The sequence below is a fragment of the Ischnura elegans genome, chromosome 8, assembly GCF_921293095.1.
Source record: "Ischnura elegans chromosome 8, ioIscEleg1.1, whole genome shotgun sequence".
Taxonomy (NCBI): Eukaryota; Metazoa; Arthropoda; class Insecta; order Odonata; family Coenagrionidae; genus Ischnura; species Ischnura elegans.
This window is the reverse complement of record NC_060253.1, coordinates 6,270,526-6,287,080: the sequence shown is the minus strand read 5'-3', so window position 1 is coordinate 6,287,080 and position 16,555 is coordinate 6,270,526. Positions and strand designations below refer to the sequence as shown.

General features: G+C 37.0%; 1 protein-coding gene across 1 annotated transcript; it reads right to left on the bottom strand.

Annotated features, from left to right (window-relative positions):
- Positions 1 to 272: 272 nt before the first annotated feature.
- On the bottom strand, positions 273 to 14,437 carry LOC124164082 (3-oxoacyl-[acyl-carrier-protein] reductase FabG-like). The gene is made up of 8 exons (XM_046541255.1): positions 14,261 to 14,437; positions 13,894 to 14,022; positions 13,380 to 13,825; positions 8,496 to 8,619; positions 8,287 to 8,393; positions 6,494 to 6,667; positions 3,177 to 3,346; positions 273 to 815 (listed from the first exon to the last, which is right to left on the bottom strand). Exons 3-8 carry the CDS (start codon positions 13,800 to 13,802, stop codon positions 659 to 661), a joined length of 1,155 nt encoding a protein of 384 aa, XP_046397211.1. The 5' UTR covers positions 13,803 to 13,825; positions 13,894 to 14,022; positions 14,261 to 14,437; the 3' UTR covers positions 273 to 658.
- Between the last annotated feature and the right edge of the window lie 2,118 nt (positions 14,438 to 16,555).

Sequence of the window (16,555 nt, the reverse complement as noted above, 5' to 3'; positions counted from 1 at the left end):
AGTGAATGAATAGTGTAGTAAATAAAAGTTTAGTTTTTTTTCCAGGTAAAGAACTTAGAAGATGAGTAGAGGTTGAACCAATTCTCTATTAGCAGTTGTATTGCCTTGCGTGAATGTGGACTCTAGGGTCGGTCAAGGTGGGCTCCTCACTAACTAAATAAGATGTCATTTTACTTCAAAACATCATTTGGCCAATTTCTTATATTCTCCTAACGTCGCATTAATTTTTTTTCGCGAATATAAACGATGGAATAGAAATGAAAACGTGCTCGTATTTATCACTAAATTTAGTACATCAATCAGTTTTACATACACTAAATTTCACATGACATTGTACATAATTTTTGGAAATGGCTGATTGATTTTATTCACCATTGATTTTTTCCCCTCATTTTTCATTCGAATACTACCATTAAATTTAGCCTTAACAATTTTCAGACATTTTCAAGCAACACGCGTACACTTGCAGACAAACCTTATTTGGATGAAATTTGAATGAACTGAAGTCTAATTCACATATGGTTTTCGAGTGGGTGTCCGGAGATTAGGCACCAGATATTAACTCAGAAACCAAATCAATTGTTTTAAAAATAATGAAAATGTGTTCCTTCCTGAAAGAAGTCTTAAGATGGTGAATGATGTCCACTAATGAAATCCACTAACATTCGAGGTCCTTAACCCTGGTGTTTGGGCATTCGATGTCGTGGTAATCAGGTATCAAAACCTGGTATAGTTCGCTCTCTTCGACGACCCAAATAGAGCCATTGGGACCATTACGTATGATGTGAGCAGCTGCTGGTCCTACTCTGTTACCTCTGTGAAAGTAAAAGATAGTTGTATTAATTGTTATAAAATAAATGTAGTGAGAAGTTCATGCTGCATCTCCTCGCATTGGTGCTTCATTTTGTTCAACGCAGAGTGGGACCAGCACCTCGATTATGTAAATGTGACAGCGACGACGGCGATAGATGACCATCACGTTCTCCTATCACGTTCCGCTGTATCGCGCGATCATGTAAGCCACCGTCATCGCGCGTATCATACAGGTACGAGCGCGCGAGGTTGGTATCATTGAGAAATGTGTAGAGCCAATGAAATCCTTCGACACATCTCTGTCCAAGAATGCGTCGTCTGCGGAGTCTTTGAAATAATAATAACAAACAACGAAAACATAAAATGGATGCAGTTCAAAGCGAAGTATTTCGCTTCGCCAATAGATAATATTATGATAAAGTACTCGTATTATGGTAAAGTTATGGGGAAAGTGTAGTACTACTTTTCGATGTCTGATAACGTAATCCATTATGCTAATGCTCGCCGGGAGATGCTGCAGTCATTATATTTACTATATCGTAGAGAATGGCCGAAAAGTCGTGATCTTGGATTTAAACTAATTAATGTTGAAATGATAATGGAAGTGTAATCGCGCTAGCGATTTGAATGTAAGTACTTAATAATTGATTTATGGTGATTAAAAAATCGAAAGGGAGTTTAACGATGTTCATAGTGAAGCAAAACTCACATTATACAACTTGTCAGTACTATTCCACAAACTTTTATTTTAACAGTCTACTAGTTTCGACGTTTATACCGTCATTATCAAGACTAACCTGACTGTTAAAATAAAAGTTTGTGGAATAGTTCTGAGTTTTGTTTCACCATGGACATTTCATCGTTCCAACATGTAACGCCCAAATAAGTAGTTGAGTTTAACGATGTTGATATGTTGGAGAACGTACTTGGCAAATGTTGATAATTTAACTTCGATACAAAGTAATTGGCGTTTGAATCACGGATGTACTTCAATTAGCAGTACTTTCCAATTTGCTGTGTGGAAATAAAGCAGCTCAATCGAATTCACTACCGTGCGCATATAACAATTGAACAACGTGGACAACTAATAATGTCAAGAGAGCACTCCAGTAGAAATAATTACGAATTTATTGGTTTTTAATCGATTATAGGGCATTTTTAAATTAAATAAACAATAATGTTTTGCTAATATATGCAATTAGTGCTCGTTTTTATGTCAGCATATGCTTGTCACCATCGGTTTCGAACGTGATAGGCCGATGACGCTCGCAACGTGATAAAGAGTGCGATCACGGTTTCATAATCGCTGCTATCACCTTCCGTCGTGGGAATCGCGTTGCCCCTAGCAACGACATCCCCCTCACCCTTCTCACAGTTACATAATCAAGGTGCTGATTCCTAAAATGTGGCCATAGCGAAAAGAAAAACTTGTATATACCTTCGTGAACACGGCTTTATCGATATAGATATGGCATGCATTTTAATATTTTATAAAAAAATGAAATACAACGTTTTCGATTTAAAAGATTTGTTATTGTTTTTTGACGTCAAAACACGTATTTGCCCGTTTTGATTGTAATTGGGCGATTTTTTTTTCTATTGACCACGCATCGGACCTTTCGTTCACTGTGTGACGTTTCGATAGTTCGAACCGATATCTTCTCCCAGGCGTTTAATGTTGTTCAAAGAAAACGATGGCGTGTGTTAGTCTCAAATGTCAATGGTCCTATCGCTCTACGGTACTGATCCGATACAGACGACCAATCTCAAAGCTATTTCTATCGTGTAATGAATCTGCATTACTTTTCCGAAGACAAGTCAGTTTCAAATCATACATGGCGTGTGAATGCTTACATGTGAATTTTTTTAAAACAATTATGGGTATAATTACGTATGTGAAGACATATTGTGCGTGTGGAAACAAAGTTGGCTAAGTAAAAAAAAACACGTTAAACTAGCTATAATTCCGAGAGTACGACATCATGAATAAAAATGTTATCAAAAATCCATATGTTTTCAGTTATAATATCAAATTTTACGGCTAAGTACCTACTACATGTCAAAATGCAACGGATATGAGTTAAATTCTTTGATCTTGAAGTGTGAATTTTCAAACAAGGTAATCATCTTTTCCTCTTTCAAATAGCATATTTTTACTTCCATTGTGCATTCATTTGAAGAAAACATTTTGTCTGCCCCTTTGCCAGCAAAATCAATTGCCATTTGATACGCCAATATAAAATCTGGACATGATGAAAATAAGAAATGATGGGAAAACATTGGACGGTCACTAATTAGTTTTTTATGGGTATTTCCGCATTTGGTACTCCAGAGTGGTTAAAAAATAAAAGTGGTCATCTTACGGTTGGTTTGGGTGGGTGTTGAGCCAGTCTTTGAGCACGTTTCTCTCTCCTATTCCGTCACGGAAGTGCTCGCACGGGATGTCGTCGAGGTTGGTGGTCATGGAGGACGACGTGACACCAGGGCAAATGGCGCACACGCGGACACACGTCTTGTCAAATGTTAGGTTGTCCTGTGGAATATGATCATCAGCATTAAAAGCAGGTATGATATTCTAATTCGATCAAATTAAACCACAGATATTTGAAGCGTAATAAAGGGAGCGCGGATTCGATTTCACGCTGTAGGGTGTGCACATTTTTTGACGCTATATTGGTATCAAATATACTCGGTGGGCCGTAGAGTTTACGAGATTGAAATTCACTGTGGCAAGATATTAAAGCCAGCAAGACAACCGATTTTCATATGTATGCCAACGTTAGCGACAATACAATCATAACAATGTGATATATAATAGTGTGATTCCCTAATTTCATGTAACATGCGTACCATTTATACCAAAAAGTTACTCAATATGGGCACTCACATTTTCCATAACATGCAAAGAGGAATAGGGGGCACTAATTGATGACGTGAGGCATTTATGGGGGGAGGGGGTCAAGGCGATTCTCACCCAATCTCATATGGGGGAGGAGGGGGATCCTGGAAAGTAACACGTAATTTTTTCCGCAAGAAACAGTGTAAAATTGCGATCGTAGTAATCTTGAGTACTAGTCACAACTAATCTTAGATAGAAATGATAAAACAAATTGTTTTTAATAAACCCGATGCAATGAAGCATGGATCAGCGCATTTAGACTAAAAATACGAATTTTGAACAATTTCACGTGAGATTAGAGGGGGGGGGTCGGGGCAAATCTCACTAAGGGGGATGGGGGTTCAAAAAATCGCCAAAATCGCCTCGCGTAGTCAACGAACGCACCCTCAGCTGTTGAAGAGGGCTCGCTACTCATGGCAAACAACGTCGCTGCACACTATCACAATTTCCGATTTTATTACTTAACCATAGCCATGATGTAGTTAGACATTCTGTGTATGAATGAATTTGCGCAGTCTTTCCGTTCATTTTACACTTTAGCCTAGAAAATGTGGATAAATTAAACCATTGATTTTCCCCAGTTTTCCAACACACGTTCATGCTCATTAAGATCACGTAGTATTTAATTTTTTTCCTTTGTCATAGAATTTAAACTGATGAATTACCTCTTTTGTGGAAATAAAGTTCCGGAATTGAAAATACACAGGATAGTTCGAACTTTTTCTCTGATTTTTGGCGTTCTTGACAATCTTATTCATTAAATATAGATTAATTAAAAATAGGGATGGACGGATCCAGGATTTTTTCGGATCCGGATTCGGATCGGATCCTTGATTTTCGGAGCCGGATCTTTCGAATCGGATATTTTCGGATCCAAATGCGTTTCAAATTCCTGACGCTGAGATTCCCCCGATGATTGTTCAATCGCTTGGGAAGAGTCACACTGTGTGCCAGTCGTATTTTGCTATTTTTATTTTCCACGGCTGAAATTCTCCTACGTAACCTCTCCGAGTGCTTTCAAACAAAACGGTTCATGAGTAGGACAAGAATCGCATGCGACGGCGCATTCGAAGAGAGAATCGGAACTCTTTCCCCCCTTATGGGGAGCTGCATTCACTGGAGCTATTATTCAAAATTTCGGATCCAGATCCGATGTCTTCCGCGACTTTGGATCCGATGTATCCGATGAAGGGCAATATCCGCGGATATTTGGATCCGAGGTATCCGATCCGACCATCCCTAATTAAAAATAGAGTACCAAACGTTGCTATTAAGGGCAAACTTGGCAACACTTTTCGCAGAGTATGTTTTTAATGCTCCGATTAACGTGTTTGATTTGTCGGAAATTTTTTTCCCTCATTGTGCAAGTGAAAAACGCAATGGCAACTTTCCACTCGGTTTACATTGGGGCGTCGTGATTAGGAAATTAGGTGTCACAACCTCAATTGGAGGAAAAAATGAACTTCCTATCGAGGTCTTATTAAATAGAGAATCAGTTGAGGAAAGTGTTTAGATTCTTATTACGTGAAATAATCATGCTGCCACCAATTACTTAATTCCATTTATTTGTTCCTGACAAGACTGTTTTCGTTATGCTTTCTATGGAGTGCAGAGGTGATGATACAAGTACGATTGCAAAATGAACGATTATTAATTCTGACCCGAAATCGTAATGCAATAAGTTAATTCTTTAAATGGACGGTGAAGATAAGTTATGACGGAAAAAATCTCCCTCATTAATCAACCATTTCTCCAAAACTTAAAAATGAAAAAGTTGTTCTGGAACCATGGGTAACTTTAACAAGGGTAATGTTTGAATTAATTTTATGTATATATGTTGAAGTTTATTTTAATGGAATTAAATGATTAAAAGATACATATTATAACGAGTCAGGGTATTTTCCGTTATTTAAAATGATTTTGATATTAACCGGTTTTCAATGATTAACACATCATCATCATTATATGCAGAAACTCTTCTCTCTTGTTGCCAGTCGTTCAACGTTCCAATCTTCAACGTTTGGGCAGTTCACTTTGATTCCGTCTTCAGGGGTAAAGAGTGAGCGAATCTCTGACGACGGTTACGGAGTGAGCTGCCGAGACGTAACAGATGAAACCTTTCGCCCGCCTGTCAATCGGAGAAGTATTTACGTTATTTTATTGTACATTATTCGCCGGGAAAACCTCAAATCTTTTATCATCTCCATCATGTTAACTTCAGCTTCAGGGCTCTAATAAAATCGTTTAGGAAAAGTTTAAAATTGCATTACTTTGTCGTGAGTATCTTAGTGTTCATATTCTTCAAAAAGCATGAATCCTGAGGTTGTGTAGAATAGACACTGTTATTTAATATTTTAAAGCGTGAAGTATAGATGTATTATAATTACTTGACCACTATGAATAATCAAGCCGGGATGAATGCTCACGAGGGTTCATGCCCGTCACGGAAGTCGTGCAAATTAGTTGATGGGCAGGTAAAAACTCCAGAAACGGAGAAAAAGGTGAAAATGTCGGCGGAACGCACGGAGCGTAGCTGCGTTGGAGCGGTGAGGAGGGTTGCCGTCGTGGCTGGACGGACCCCCGATGGCAATGCCACGATTTGGAGGTCCTTCACTGCTTGCCTTTATTTCACTGTATTTATTGCCGCAATTTTCCATGAAATCCTTATAAACTCTGCTTGGCCATCGATATAAAGTGAGGGTGATTGAAAATATTCGGACTGACGATGAGGGGAAATTGAGGGTAATTGAAAATGCAAAGAGTGTATTATGTATTACGTACCCCGTAGGACATAACTGCTCCGACGACTGCATGCTTGGTGGCGCCGTAACAAGGAGAGCCCGGAAGTCCAAGGAATCCGCAAATGCTGGCCATGTTGAGCACCACTCCGCCGTTCTTGCCCTGGTCAGCTCCCATGTACTTGAACCCCAGTCGCGTCCCGAAGACCACCGCTTTCTGCTCGGGAGGAAATGGTTAGGGCCCCCAAAACTTAAGTTCTAACTTAAAGCATTGTTCACAGAGAGATTATCTTTATTTTGTCTGGCGTTACTGAATGAATGAAAATTTGAAACTTATTATACTTTCTGTGATGAGTAGTTTGTGCTTTAGTTGGGGGAGTAGCCAGAGTGGGATATCAAATTCTAAACGTTACATAACAAGCACACATCGGCTTATTAAAATTACCTCACATTTTTAATAGATCTCCTACCTAAAATATGTTATTAAGATTTATTTACGTAATATTCTAAATTACGTAATAAATCTTTACATCTTTAATTACATCTTTTTTCCCGAAAGCAAACAATTATGTCTTTTGCCCGTACTGCCCCAGGTATTAAATATGTGGAACAAAAGAAATGCTCAACTTATATATTCTTGTCTTTTAATTTTGATTAATTTTTATGTGCACTACACTTTTATTAAGTTTTTTTGAAGCCCAATCATAACATCAATCACAAGTACAGAATCATCTGGGTCGCTGTTCACTCCTGCACAATAGCTGTGAGCCCATTTCTTACAAGCGACCCAGCCTTTAACTGATTTTGAGTTTAAATCGCCGCAGTAGAAACATAGAGTTGTCTCTCCTTCCCATCATTCTTTTTTTCCATTATTTCTTACCCCCTCCCCCCCGTTCCGCCCCAACCGTTCCGCTCCAAGAACACGTTGACGCTTAACTAGGAACTGACGCCCGAAAATAACGTTTATTCAGATGTTCAATCATACGAAACTAACGATTATTAGACCTACTTCAAACAAATATCGAGAATTACTGTAATTTAAACGCTTGAATATGACTTTCCATCAGGGATGCCGACTTCCAAAAAATATTGGGGGGCCCAAACTGGGGATCTTTCCCCGGGAAATTTTATAAGTAGTGAGTTTTCAGTTTTATTAGCATTTTAGAAGAGTCATATGATCAACATTAGAACCCTAATAACTCAAATCGCTATATCTGGACTCTCCGGGGATAATCGACAAGCCGGACACATTTTTCCCTCACACCCATGACGAATTTTTGAGGGGGCTCGGGCCCCCTCAGGCCCCATGGAGTCGGCGCCACTGCTTTCCATCGATACAAATTCTTCCAAAGTTAGAAAACAACAGCTAAAAGTCACACAACTCTCAGTTCACGCTTTAACACTCAATTAACTAAACCAACATCGCTGCAGAAGATGAGAAATAGCAGGTTACTCTATATCCAATACTCTCTGGTGATTGACAGCAACTCCTGGACGTAAAAAACCCCGAACTTCATTCTGCCCCGTCCCCGTTCTACCCCGTGTTCCTCTACATCAAAAATTGGTGTAATTCAGAATAAGTCGAGTTATGCCCAGTTAAGTTGTGGTTAATGGGTCTTGTCTTAAGCTGTCTACCGCCTGCTGCAGATGAAAGCCTAAACCCTATTAGTTTATTTTGCACGAGTTATTCTCTGTGATTTTGTCATGTTGCAGTACGTCGCATCTAGTGGCAATAGATTTTTATTCTAAATTACGTTTATGATTCAAAATTTTGTTTCTTAGAATACTCAGTGATGAGCTCTTTAATAAATTTTTAAAATAGTTAAGTGTACTTACGTAATTAATTTCAATTATATTATCACGCGGAAATGCGGATATTATACCAGCATTATTCACCATGATGTCCAATCTGTTATACTTGCACGCGGCCAGGTGAACACAGGCTGTACAAAACAAATTTATTTAAATTTGGGACAGGGAAGTTTACTTAAGCCAAGGCTCATATCGCAAAAATCCACGCTTATGAAAGAGTACCCTCACGATACCTTCAAATGATTCGAAGTTGCTGACATCTCCTTGTGCAAATTGGATATTATCCCATCCGTAAATAGATGCGAGACGGGTGGCAGTACATTCTCCCAACTCTCTGTTCTCGTCAATTATGAACACCTGCAGTGATGAAAATACACACATGAGAGAATTCTAACAACTGTATTGCATGACATGGCTGATTAAATTATCAAACCTTTGATCTTTCACCAAATTTATTGTACCTATACTTTCGTTGAGAGCTAACTTTAATCTCAGAGTATTTTAACAGAATATTTAATTAAGTTTGCTCGTGTTCATAGTCACTGGAATAAGTGAAAAAAATATTAGAGAAGGCCAGAAAAAAGTGGGGGTCGAGTTCTTTACTGAGGCATAAAATTTTTCCGCGTTCATTAATTAATTTCTTTCATTTCCAAAAATTTTGTATTGCAGTAACGAATTAAGATATTTTCCTGCGCTAAAATTGCCAAATTATGAATATGAAGGAATGTGGTCTTTACCCTTACCTATTTTGCGGTCTTTTTGATTTACCATTTATTCTTCTAAGGCACATATCCTTCTTTCAGTTCGAAATTCGAATGATTATTCTGTCACGGATTGAATCACTTTAGACATTTTTGTTATTGAATTCTGGACGCTATATCAATATACTAACCGAAGATGTTTCAATAAATTAAATAGATTCAAGCGTGATGGGTAATTCCATGTCAGTTCAACCAGGCCATCTCACCCAGCATCTCAGATTTTGATGAAACTTGGCTTGTTTGTTTTACCTATGAAGATGAGTCACCATACCAAATTTTAACACTCTACCTCTTACCGTTTCCTTTTTATAGCCTTTTAAAGTTTTGCATTTCCGAAAATTCTAACCTATGGATATCGAAAAATGGAGGACGCTTACGTTTCGAAAATTATTTGTAACTTTTTTGTTTACCATTAAATCTCCATGAAAATTTATAGGCTTATTCTTAAAACAATGAAGAATATAGAAAAAATACCTCAAACCTCTAAGTTAACCTACTAGGGCTGAAAAAAAATATTTTGTTTGCATCTTTGTATTTTTTTTAAACGAAGACATAGTTTAGCGTAAAATTAAATATCATCAAAAGGGTATGTAATAATCACAAAAACTTTTTTTTCTAAATAATCCTTACTAAATGGGCTATCAAATGATGAAAAAATATTAATGGGGTTTTGACACCTTTGTTGTGTTTTATTATGTTGAATATAAGTTGTAACATTTCGGTTTTACCGATTTTACCATGTCCTAGAAGTATATATTTTTACACTAGAATTTGATAAAGAGCCAGACATTCTATTAAAGAAAGCTTCAACTTTATATCAGTACAAGATTTGATAATAACAAATTTAATAGGGTTTTTTTATTGTTTTTAATATTCCAAACTATCCATGGGTATCTCAACAGGGCTATTCTGAACAGATAGCGGCTCCGCTCCGAAGAAGAAATCAATCTAATTAAACTAAGGACTGGGAAAGAGGATGATGGGGGGACAATTTGTTTTCACCATAAATATTATTACTTGAATAAATATGAATTTTTACAAAAGAAATGCTGTGATCTATACAAGAAACATAAGAAACCAATAACGAAAACACTGAGAGTAGTCACTGTACAGCAAAGCAAAGTATCAATTTCAAAGGGGTTCAAAATAAAACCAGGAGAAAAACTATGTGCCTCCTGTCGTAAAACCTTGTTTAAAACCCAACTCACTGATGATGGAAATGATGGTGACAGTGAACATTGCGAAGAGAATGACAAACCTTATCTTGATTTGCAAAAAGAAGAGGCAATTTCTTCTTTAAATACATCATTAACAGAAGTAGGTTGCTCGCCCTTGAAATTTCATACACTAAATGAGCACAGTAAACCAAATTACGCCAAAGTCAAACTTGAAAATTTGCAGAAAAATGTGAAGAAGAAAATTGAGTTAGTTCTTGATGTTGAAGTGCCTTTAGATAAAAAAAATTAGAAAAGACTGTAGAAGAAAAGGCTGCAGACATGGACAAGCTAATTAATAACATAAAGGACAATCTACATTTAACAACAAAGAAAAAACAGATTCAGCTACTGACTATACCAGCATCACTAGACTGGTCTAGGCAAAAAATTAAAGACACTTTTCAGGTTTCAGATTATTCGGTACGTCAAGCACAGAAACTTTTAAAGGAAAAAGGCTTGCTAGCAGAACCAGACTCAAAAAGAGGGAAACAACTTAAACCTGAAGTTGTTGAGTTGGTAAAACAATATTTTCAAAGTGATGAGCAGTCTGGAGTTTTGCCCGGGATCAAAGATGTTGTGAGCATAGGGAAAAAACAATATGAAAGAAAACGGTTGGTTTTAGGCAACCTACGTGAACTTTATTCAAATTTTAAAAAAGAGCATCCAGCAATTAAAGTTGGTTTTTCTAAGTTCTGCTCTCTTCGCCCGAAATGGTGTGTTTTAGCAGGTGCTAGCGGCACCCACTCAGTATGTGTCTGCACTATTCATCAGAACGTAATATTATTAATTCATGCAGCACACTTTGAAGAAAACTACAAAGACCTGACAAAAATGTTGGTATGTGAAAACCCAAGTCGAGAATGTATGTTAAGGCACTGTAGCCTATGCCCACCAAAGGAAAATCTAACAAGTTTTTTACTTACAAAATTTGAAGATTATGACGAAGACGACACAATTGAATTTAATCAGTGGTTTTCAACCGACAGAACTCAAATGATTACTCAAACAGCAAAAATTGAAGACTATATTGAAGACCTAACATCCAAATAGGAAAAACTTGTTTCCCACTCCTTCATTGCTAAGTCGCAATCAAAGTTTTTCAAAACACTAAAGGAATCTTCCAATGGAAACATTGCTGTAGTGTCATTGGACTTCAGTGAAAATTACTCGTTCACTATCCAGGATGAAGCCCAGGGATACCACTGGACATCTGACTCCTGCACTGTACACCCTATTATAGTTAACCTAAGCAGTGTTGTAAATGAAAGGTTAGTCTTGCCTCTTTGTATAATATCCGATGACATGAAACATGATGTTTGTATGGTCTACAAAATGCAAGAAATTGTGACAGAGTACGTTAAAGAAAATTATTCACATGTAACAGAGATTCACTACTTCAGTGATGGCTGTGCAGGCCAAAATAAAAATAAATTTAATTTTATCAACCTCTGCTTGCATGAACAAGATTTTAAGATCAAGGCACAGTGGTCGTTTTTTGCAACTAGCCATGGGAAGACTGAATGCGATGGAATTGGAGGCACCGTGAAAAGGTTGGCAAGAAAGGAAAGTCTTCAGAGACCTCTTGGAAATCAGATTCTGTCTCCATCACATTTGTACGAGTTTTGTAAATCAAACATTACAAAAGTTAATTTTTATTATATTTCTAAAGACGATATGCTTAAGACACGTTCTGACTTAGAAAAATGCTTTGAGGACATACAAACAGTCCCTGGAACCAGAAGCTTCCATAACTTTAAGCCGATAGACAGTTCAGGGAACTTGGAAGCAAGGAGGATCAGTTCCGATGAGAAACCTGCCCTCACGTTTAACTTGAGGAATAAATCAACATCATTCGTGACAGAAGAAAATTTGAATCCATCATGCTACGTGGCTTGTAAATATGATAATCTATGGTACTTTGGAATCATAACTGAAGTGAATAAAGAAGAAGGTGATGTGACTGTTCAATTTATGCATCCTGCAGGGCCATCACCATCATTTCAATGGCCAAAGGGAGAGGACATTTGCACCATGCCGATACCTTATGTACTTGCAATTGTTGATCTTCCTTACACTTCGACCGGAAGGACATATAGGTTTCCAGAAAAATGTGTCTGCTCAATTGAAGAGAAATTTTCAAAACTCCATTAAATGTTTCCTGTAAAATTTGGAATGTGATTAAGATGTTTGAAATATTAAATAGTTTATATAGGTGAGTTAACACCTATTGTTTATTTTTAATTTTTGAGTTTGTTTGAAATTAAGTTCTTTGAACAAGATGATACAGGTTAAAATATGATGTTATGAATTGAATAATAAAATATACCTTCAGATATCCTTAATAATAGTGCAAGCCTAAAGATCATTATAATCCCTGGAAATCCTTATTGTTCAGTAAAATTGGACGGAAAAAATAAATTGGAAACCTAATATATAATGCAATGAAACTCAGCAAAGGAATCAAAACCCCATTAATATTTTTTCATCATTTGATAGCCCATTTAGTAAGGATTATTTAGAAAAAAAGTTCTTGTGATTATTACATACCCTTTCGATGATATTTAATTTTACGCTAAACTATGTCTTCGTTTAAAGTAAAATAATACCAAAAAAAATACAAAGATGCAAACAAAATATTTTTTTTTAGCCCTAGTAGGTTAACTTAGAGGTTTGAGGTATTTTTTCTATATTCTTCATTGTTTTAAGAATAAGCCTATAAATTTTCATGGAGATTTAATGGTAAATAAAAAAGTTACAAATAATTTTCGAAACGTAAGCGTCCTCCATTTTGCGATATCCATAGGTTAGAATTTTCGGAAATGCAAAATTTTAAAAGGCTATAAAAAGGAAACGGTAAGAGGTAGAGTGTTAAAATCTGGTATGGTGACTCATCTTCATGGGTAAAACAAACAAGCCAAGTTTCATCAAAATCTGAGATGGTGGGTGAGAAAGTGATTTTTCTTTGGTTGAATTGATGTGGAATGACCCTGATGCAGTGTAAGTTCGACGTATGAAAATAAAAAGTAATTGAAAAAATAGTTGAAAATAGCACATACTTTTTATTTCAATATGAAAAGAAATCCTTGAAAATGTATAGTAACTTCGTACCATTGCTCCTACCTTAAGTAACTTATCGTACCTTTGCTCCTTGGCAAAGAAGCTCCTCCACTATTGAAAGACCAATTCCACGACTCCCTCCTGTGATGACAGCCACCTTTCCTCTCGGGTCCAATAAAGGCGGTTGACATGAGCATAAGTTTTTACTCGTATGATCAGTGGGGAGAGGAGGAGGAATGAGAGCTTTCATTCCCAATGACATCCCACCGATATCACTCCGTCTTTGAGCGACCTCCGTCATTGGTAGTGATGAATATCTCGCAACATTTTTTTGTAGCCCATTTTCTCTTGCAAACGGTTTAGTGGTGAAAAGAGATGTACAACCCTGATGATCGGTCTTCCTGTACAACTTGGTGAAGTTCCTGTGATGCGAATTTATTAAATTGCTGTTTTGCTTTAAGGACAGTAGAGTCCTAGGTATTTTCTTGATAATATTAGTCGTCATTTTTCCTAATAATGATGCGTTGTCTGCAAGATAAGATTTGGTATCAATTCTATCACTCCCATTTTATTGATCGTAATAACACGATACTTACTTTTATGGCTTCATCAAAAAGTGGATCACAATCCGTAAAATTTTTTTATCTTTGGCTTCTTTAAGTGACTCCAATTCGTTATTTTTTGAGCCACTATCGTAACAAACAATGTTGAGTCATAGGAAGCATCTATTTAATAAATGGTTATGATTAGTGTGCATCACGATAGCTTTTTAGGAAGTTCTATAAGTCAAATAAAATGTCAGTGGTTGAATTGAAAAATATATACAAGAAAATTGGTCATTTTTATTTTTAATTTAACCAAATACAATGAATGTGCTTGATTTTTATAAATGGTGCAAATTAACGCTTCTTCGGGGGAAACTATGTTTAGAACTCCCTATTGTTGGCAAGTTTAATCGCTTACCTTATTTCTTGGAGCTGATTTTACGTAAAACTCATTGACTACTGCCTCAGCAAAGTAGAATCTGCTAATTTATGACAGGAAACTCTTTCACCCACAGCTTTCTGAGCAAAACTTTGATTCAATACAATGATAACTGATGGAGTTCAAATAAAGCCGTTTCCATGGAGTAGCTCGCACTGCTTCGGTTGACAGTCGTAAACTGGTAGTAAACAACCTAAAGTGACCTAACAACCTGTAATATTGGTGATTGTTTTTCGGGCTCATTCCGCGTTGACTCATTTTTTGCGGACATTTTTTATTATGAGTCAACGCGGAATGAACCCGAAAAACAATCACCAATTAACTCATCGCGGAAGCCTCCGTAATAACCTGTAATATTGTTTTTAAAATCAAGTATATAGGTAATTATATGTCAAAAACGCCATTGAGTATAGGTGTACATCATAATATGGATCATGTTTCAAAAGTGGGAATAAATAAAAAATGAGCCAAAGGATAAAGTTGACACTGTCTGAATAGGGTTATTGAATTAATGTGATTCATCAAAAAAAACTTCACCAGTCTAAATTCAAATCAAAGCTCCTTAGATTCTTCCGCGGGCAATCTTTAAGAAGTGACCGTAACATTTCTGACAGTTGCATTCAACAAATTTTAAAGATGAATCGTTTTTTTACGGTATTTGGAGGAGGCAAGCGACAACTGAGGTCATACGACCTAATGGCCCATTAGCCTCCTTCACGAAGAGCACCAAAGGGATTGCTGCTTAACATTCCATCTGACGGGCGAAGTTTTTTGCTGATGATGCACCCCTTGAAGAACAAATGTAGCGATCGGTTTTTCCCTGAAAAATCTGCGCTGGGATTTTTACGTGCAACCCTCGAGATAGGGATCCTCTTTACCAGTCAGATACAAACGTTTTTCAGCTCTGTTCTGTCACAAGTCCGCATCTCTAAATTGCGTAAGTAATGGAGTGATATGGTAATTTATGTCATATTCATAAATATTGTGAACAACTATTGCGTGTCATTATAAACAATTTTGCATTAACCGCACGTATTGGATGTCATTTCTTTGTATTGTGCTATCACCTAGATGAATAAAGGAGTAGCCGAGCAGCGGTGCAGTGGTGCAGTCGTTTCCGCCAATGGTGTCTTTCAGTTTCCACTTATTTACCCCAAGTAAAGTCAGTGATGTTCTGATATAAGGGTATTTAACTCAGAGATAATATCAACAATTTCCGTTAATTTCATCCTTCCTTAGATACCTTATTACGCAGTACTTCGCTACCGCATCTATGAAATGTGTAAGTTATAGAGTTCTATGGTCATATCCTTCGCTCATTTATCTTGGTATGAAGATAAATGGTTGTATTATCAATTAGGACGAGGATGGCCATGACTTCACTGAGGAATTAATTAATCCTTTTCGTGTGTGTCTATCGCGAGTGAAGGATGCAACGGAGCCGTGGCGCAGCGCGGGGTGGTTATGGGGCATCAATCCCCCCCCATATCTCAGAGAAATTTTTAAGTTTAATCCATTTTACTTAATTGTATTGATATTACTAATAGAATAGTGTAACGATTAACAAAATATCCCTCAGAAAACTGTAAAACTCACCATTTTGAACCATCTATCTTAAAATTCCGCAATTTATTAATCTCGCACCTACCGCTTATCCTGGTGGGTATACCATACCCCCACACACCCCGGTATTAGATTCACCTAAAACCCCCCAGCCTTAATTCCTAGCTGCGCCCCTGCAACGGAGAGGCACTCAGAACATCGACGAATAGACTAGGGAGCTCTGCAGAGATGTTCATTGTTGGAAGAAGAAAAAACTGGGATTGTCATGGTATAATTTTTTATTATCACAAGTACAAATTACATTTTTTCAATTGGAACTACTCCTTGAATAAACGTGAATTACTCCTTGATGCACATAGTTACGAACAAGGACGTAGCCAGGATCACAACTAGGGGGGTGGGGGGCGAGGGGCAAGTTCTAGGGGGCAAGCCAAGTTGTGACATTTCGGCATGGAAAAGATGAATTAAACCAACATTTTAAGAAAATTATATCAGCGCTTTATTACTTAATGAGATTATTTCCTTGAAAAAATAGTTTTATTTCAGTTACATATGTTATACTTATACATATCATTTCATGGGTGTACCTGGTGAGGGGCAGGCAGCTGTCGAAAAATGACACGTATTAGTATAAGATATGTAACTAAAATAAAACTATTTTTTCAAGGAAATAATCTCATTAACTAATGTCGCAACTTGTTTTGCCCCCCC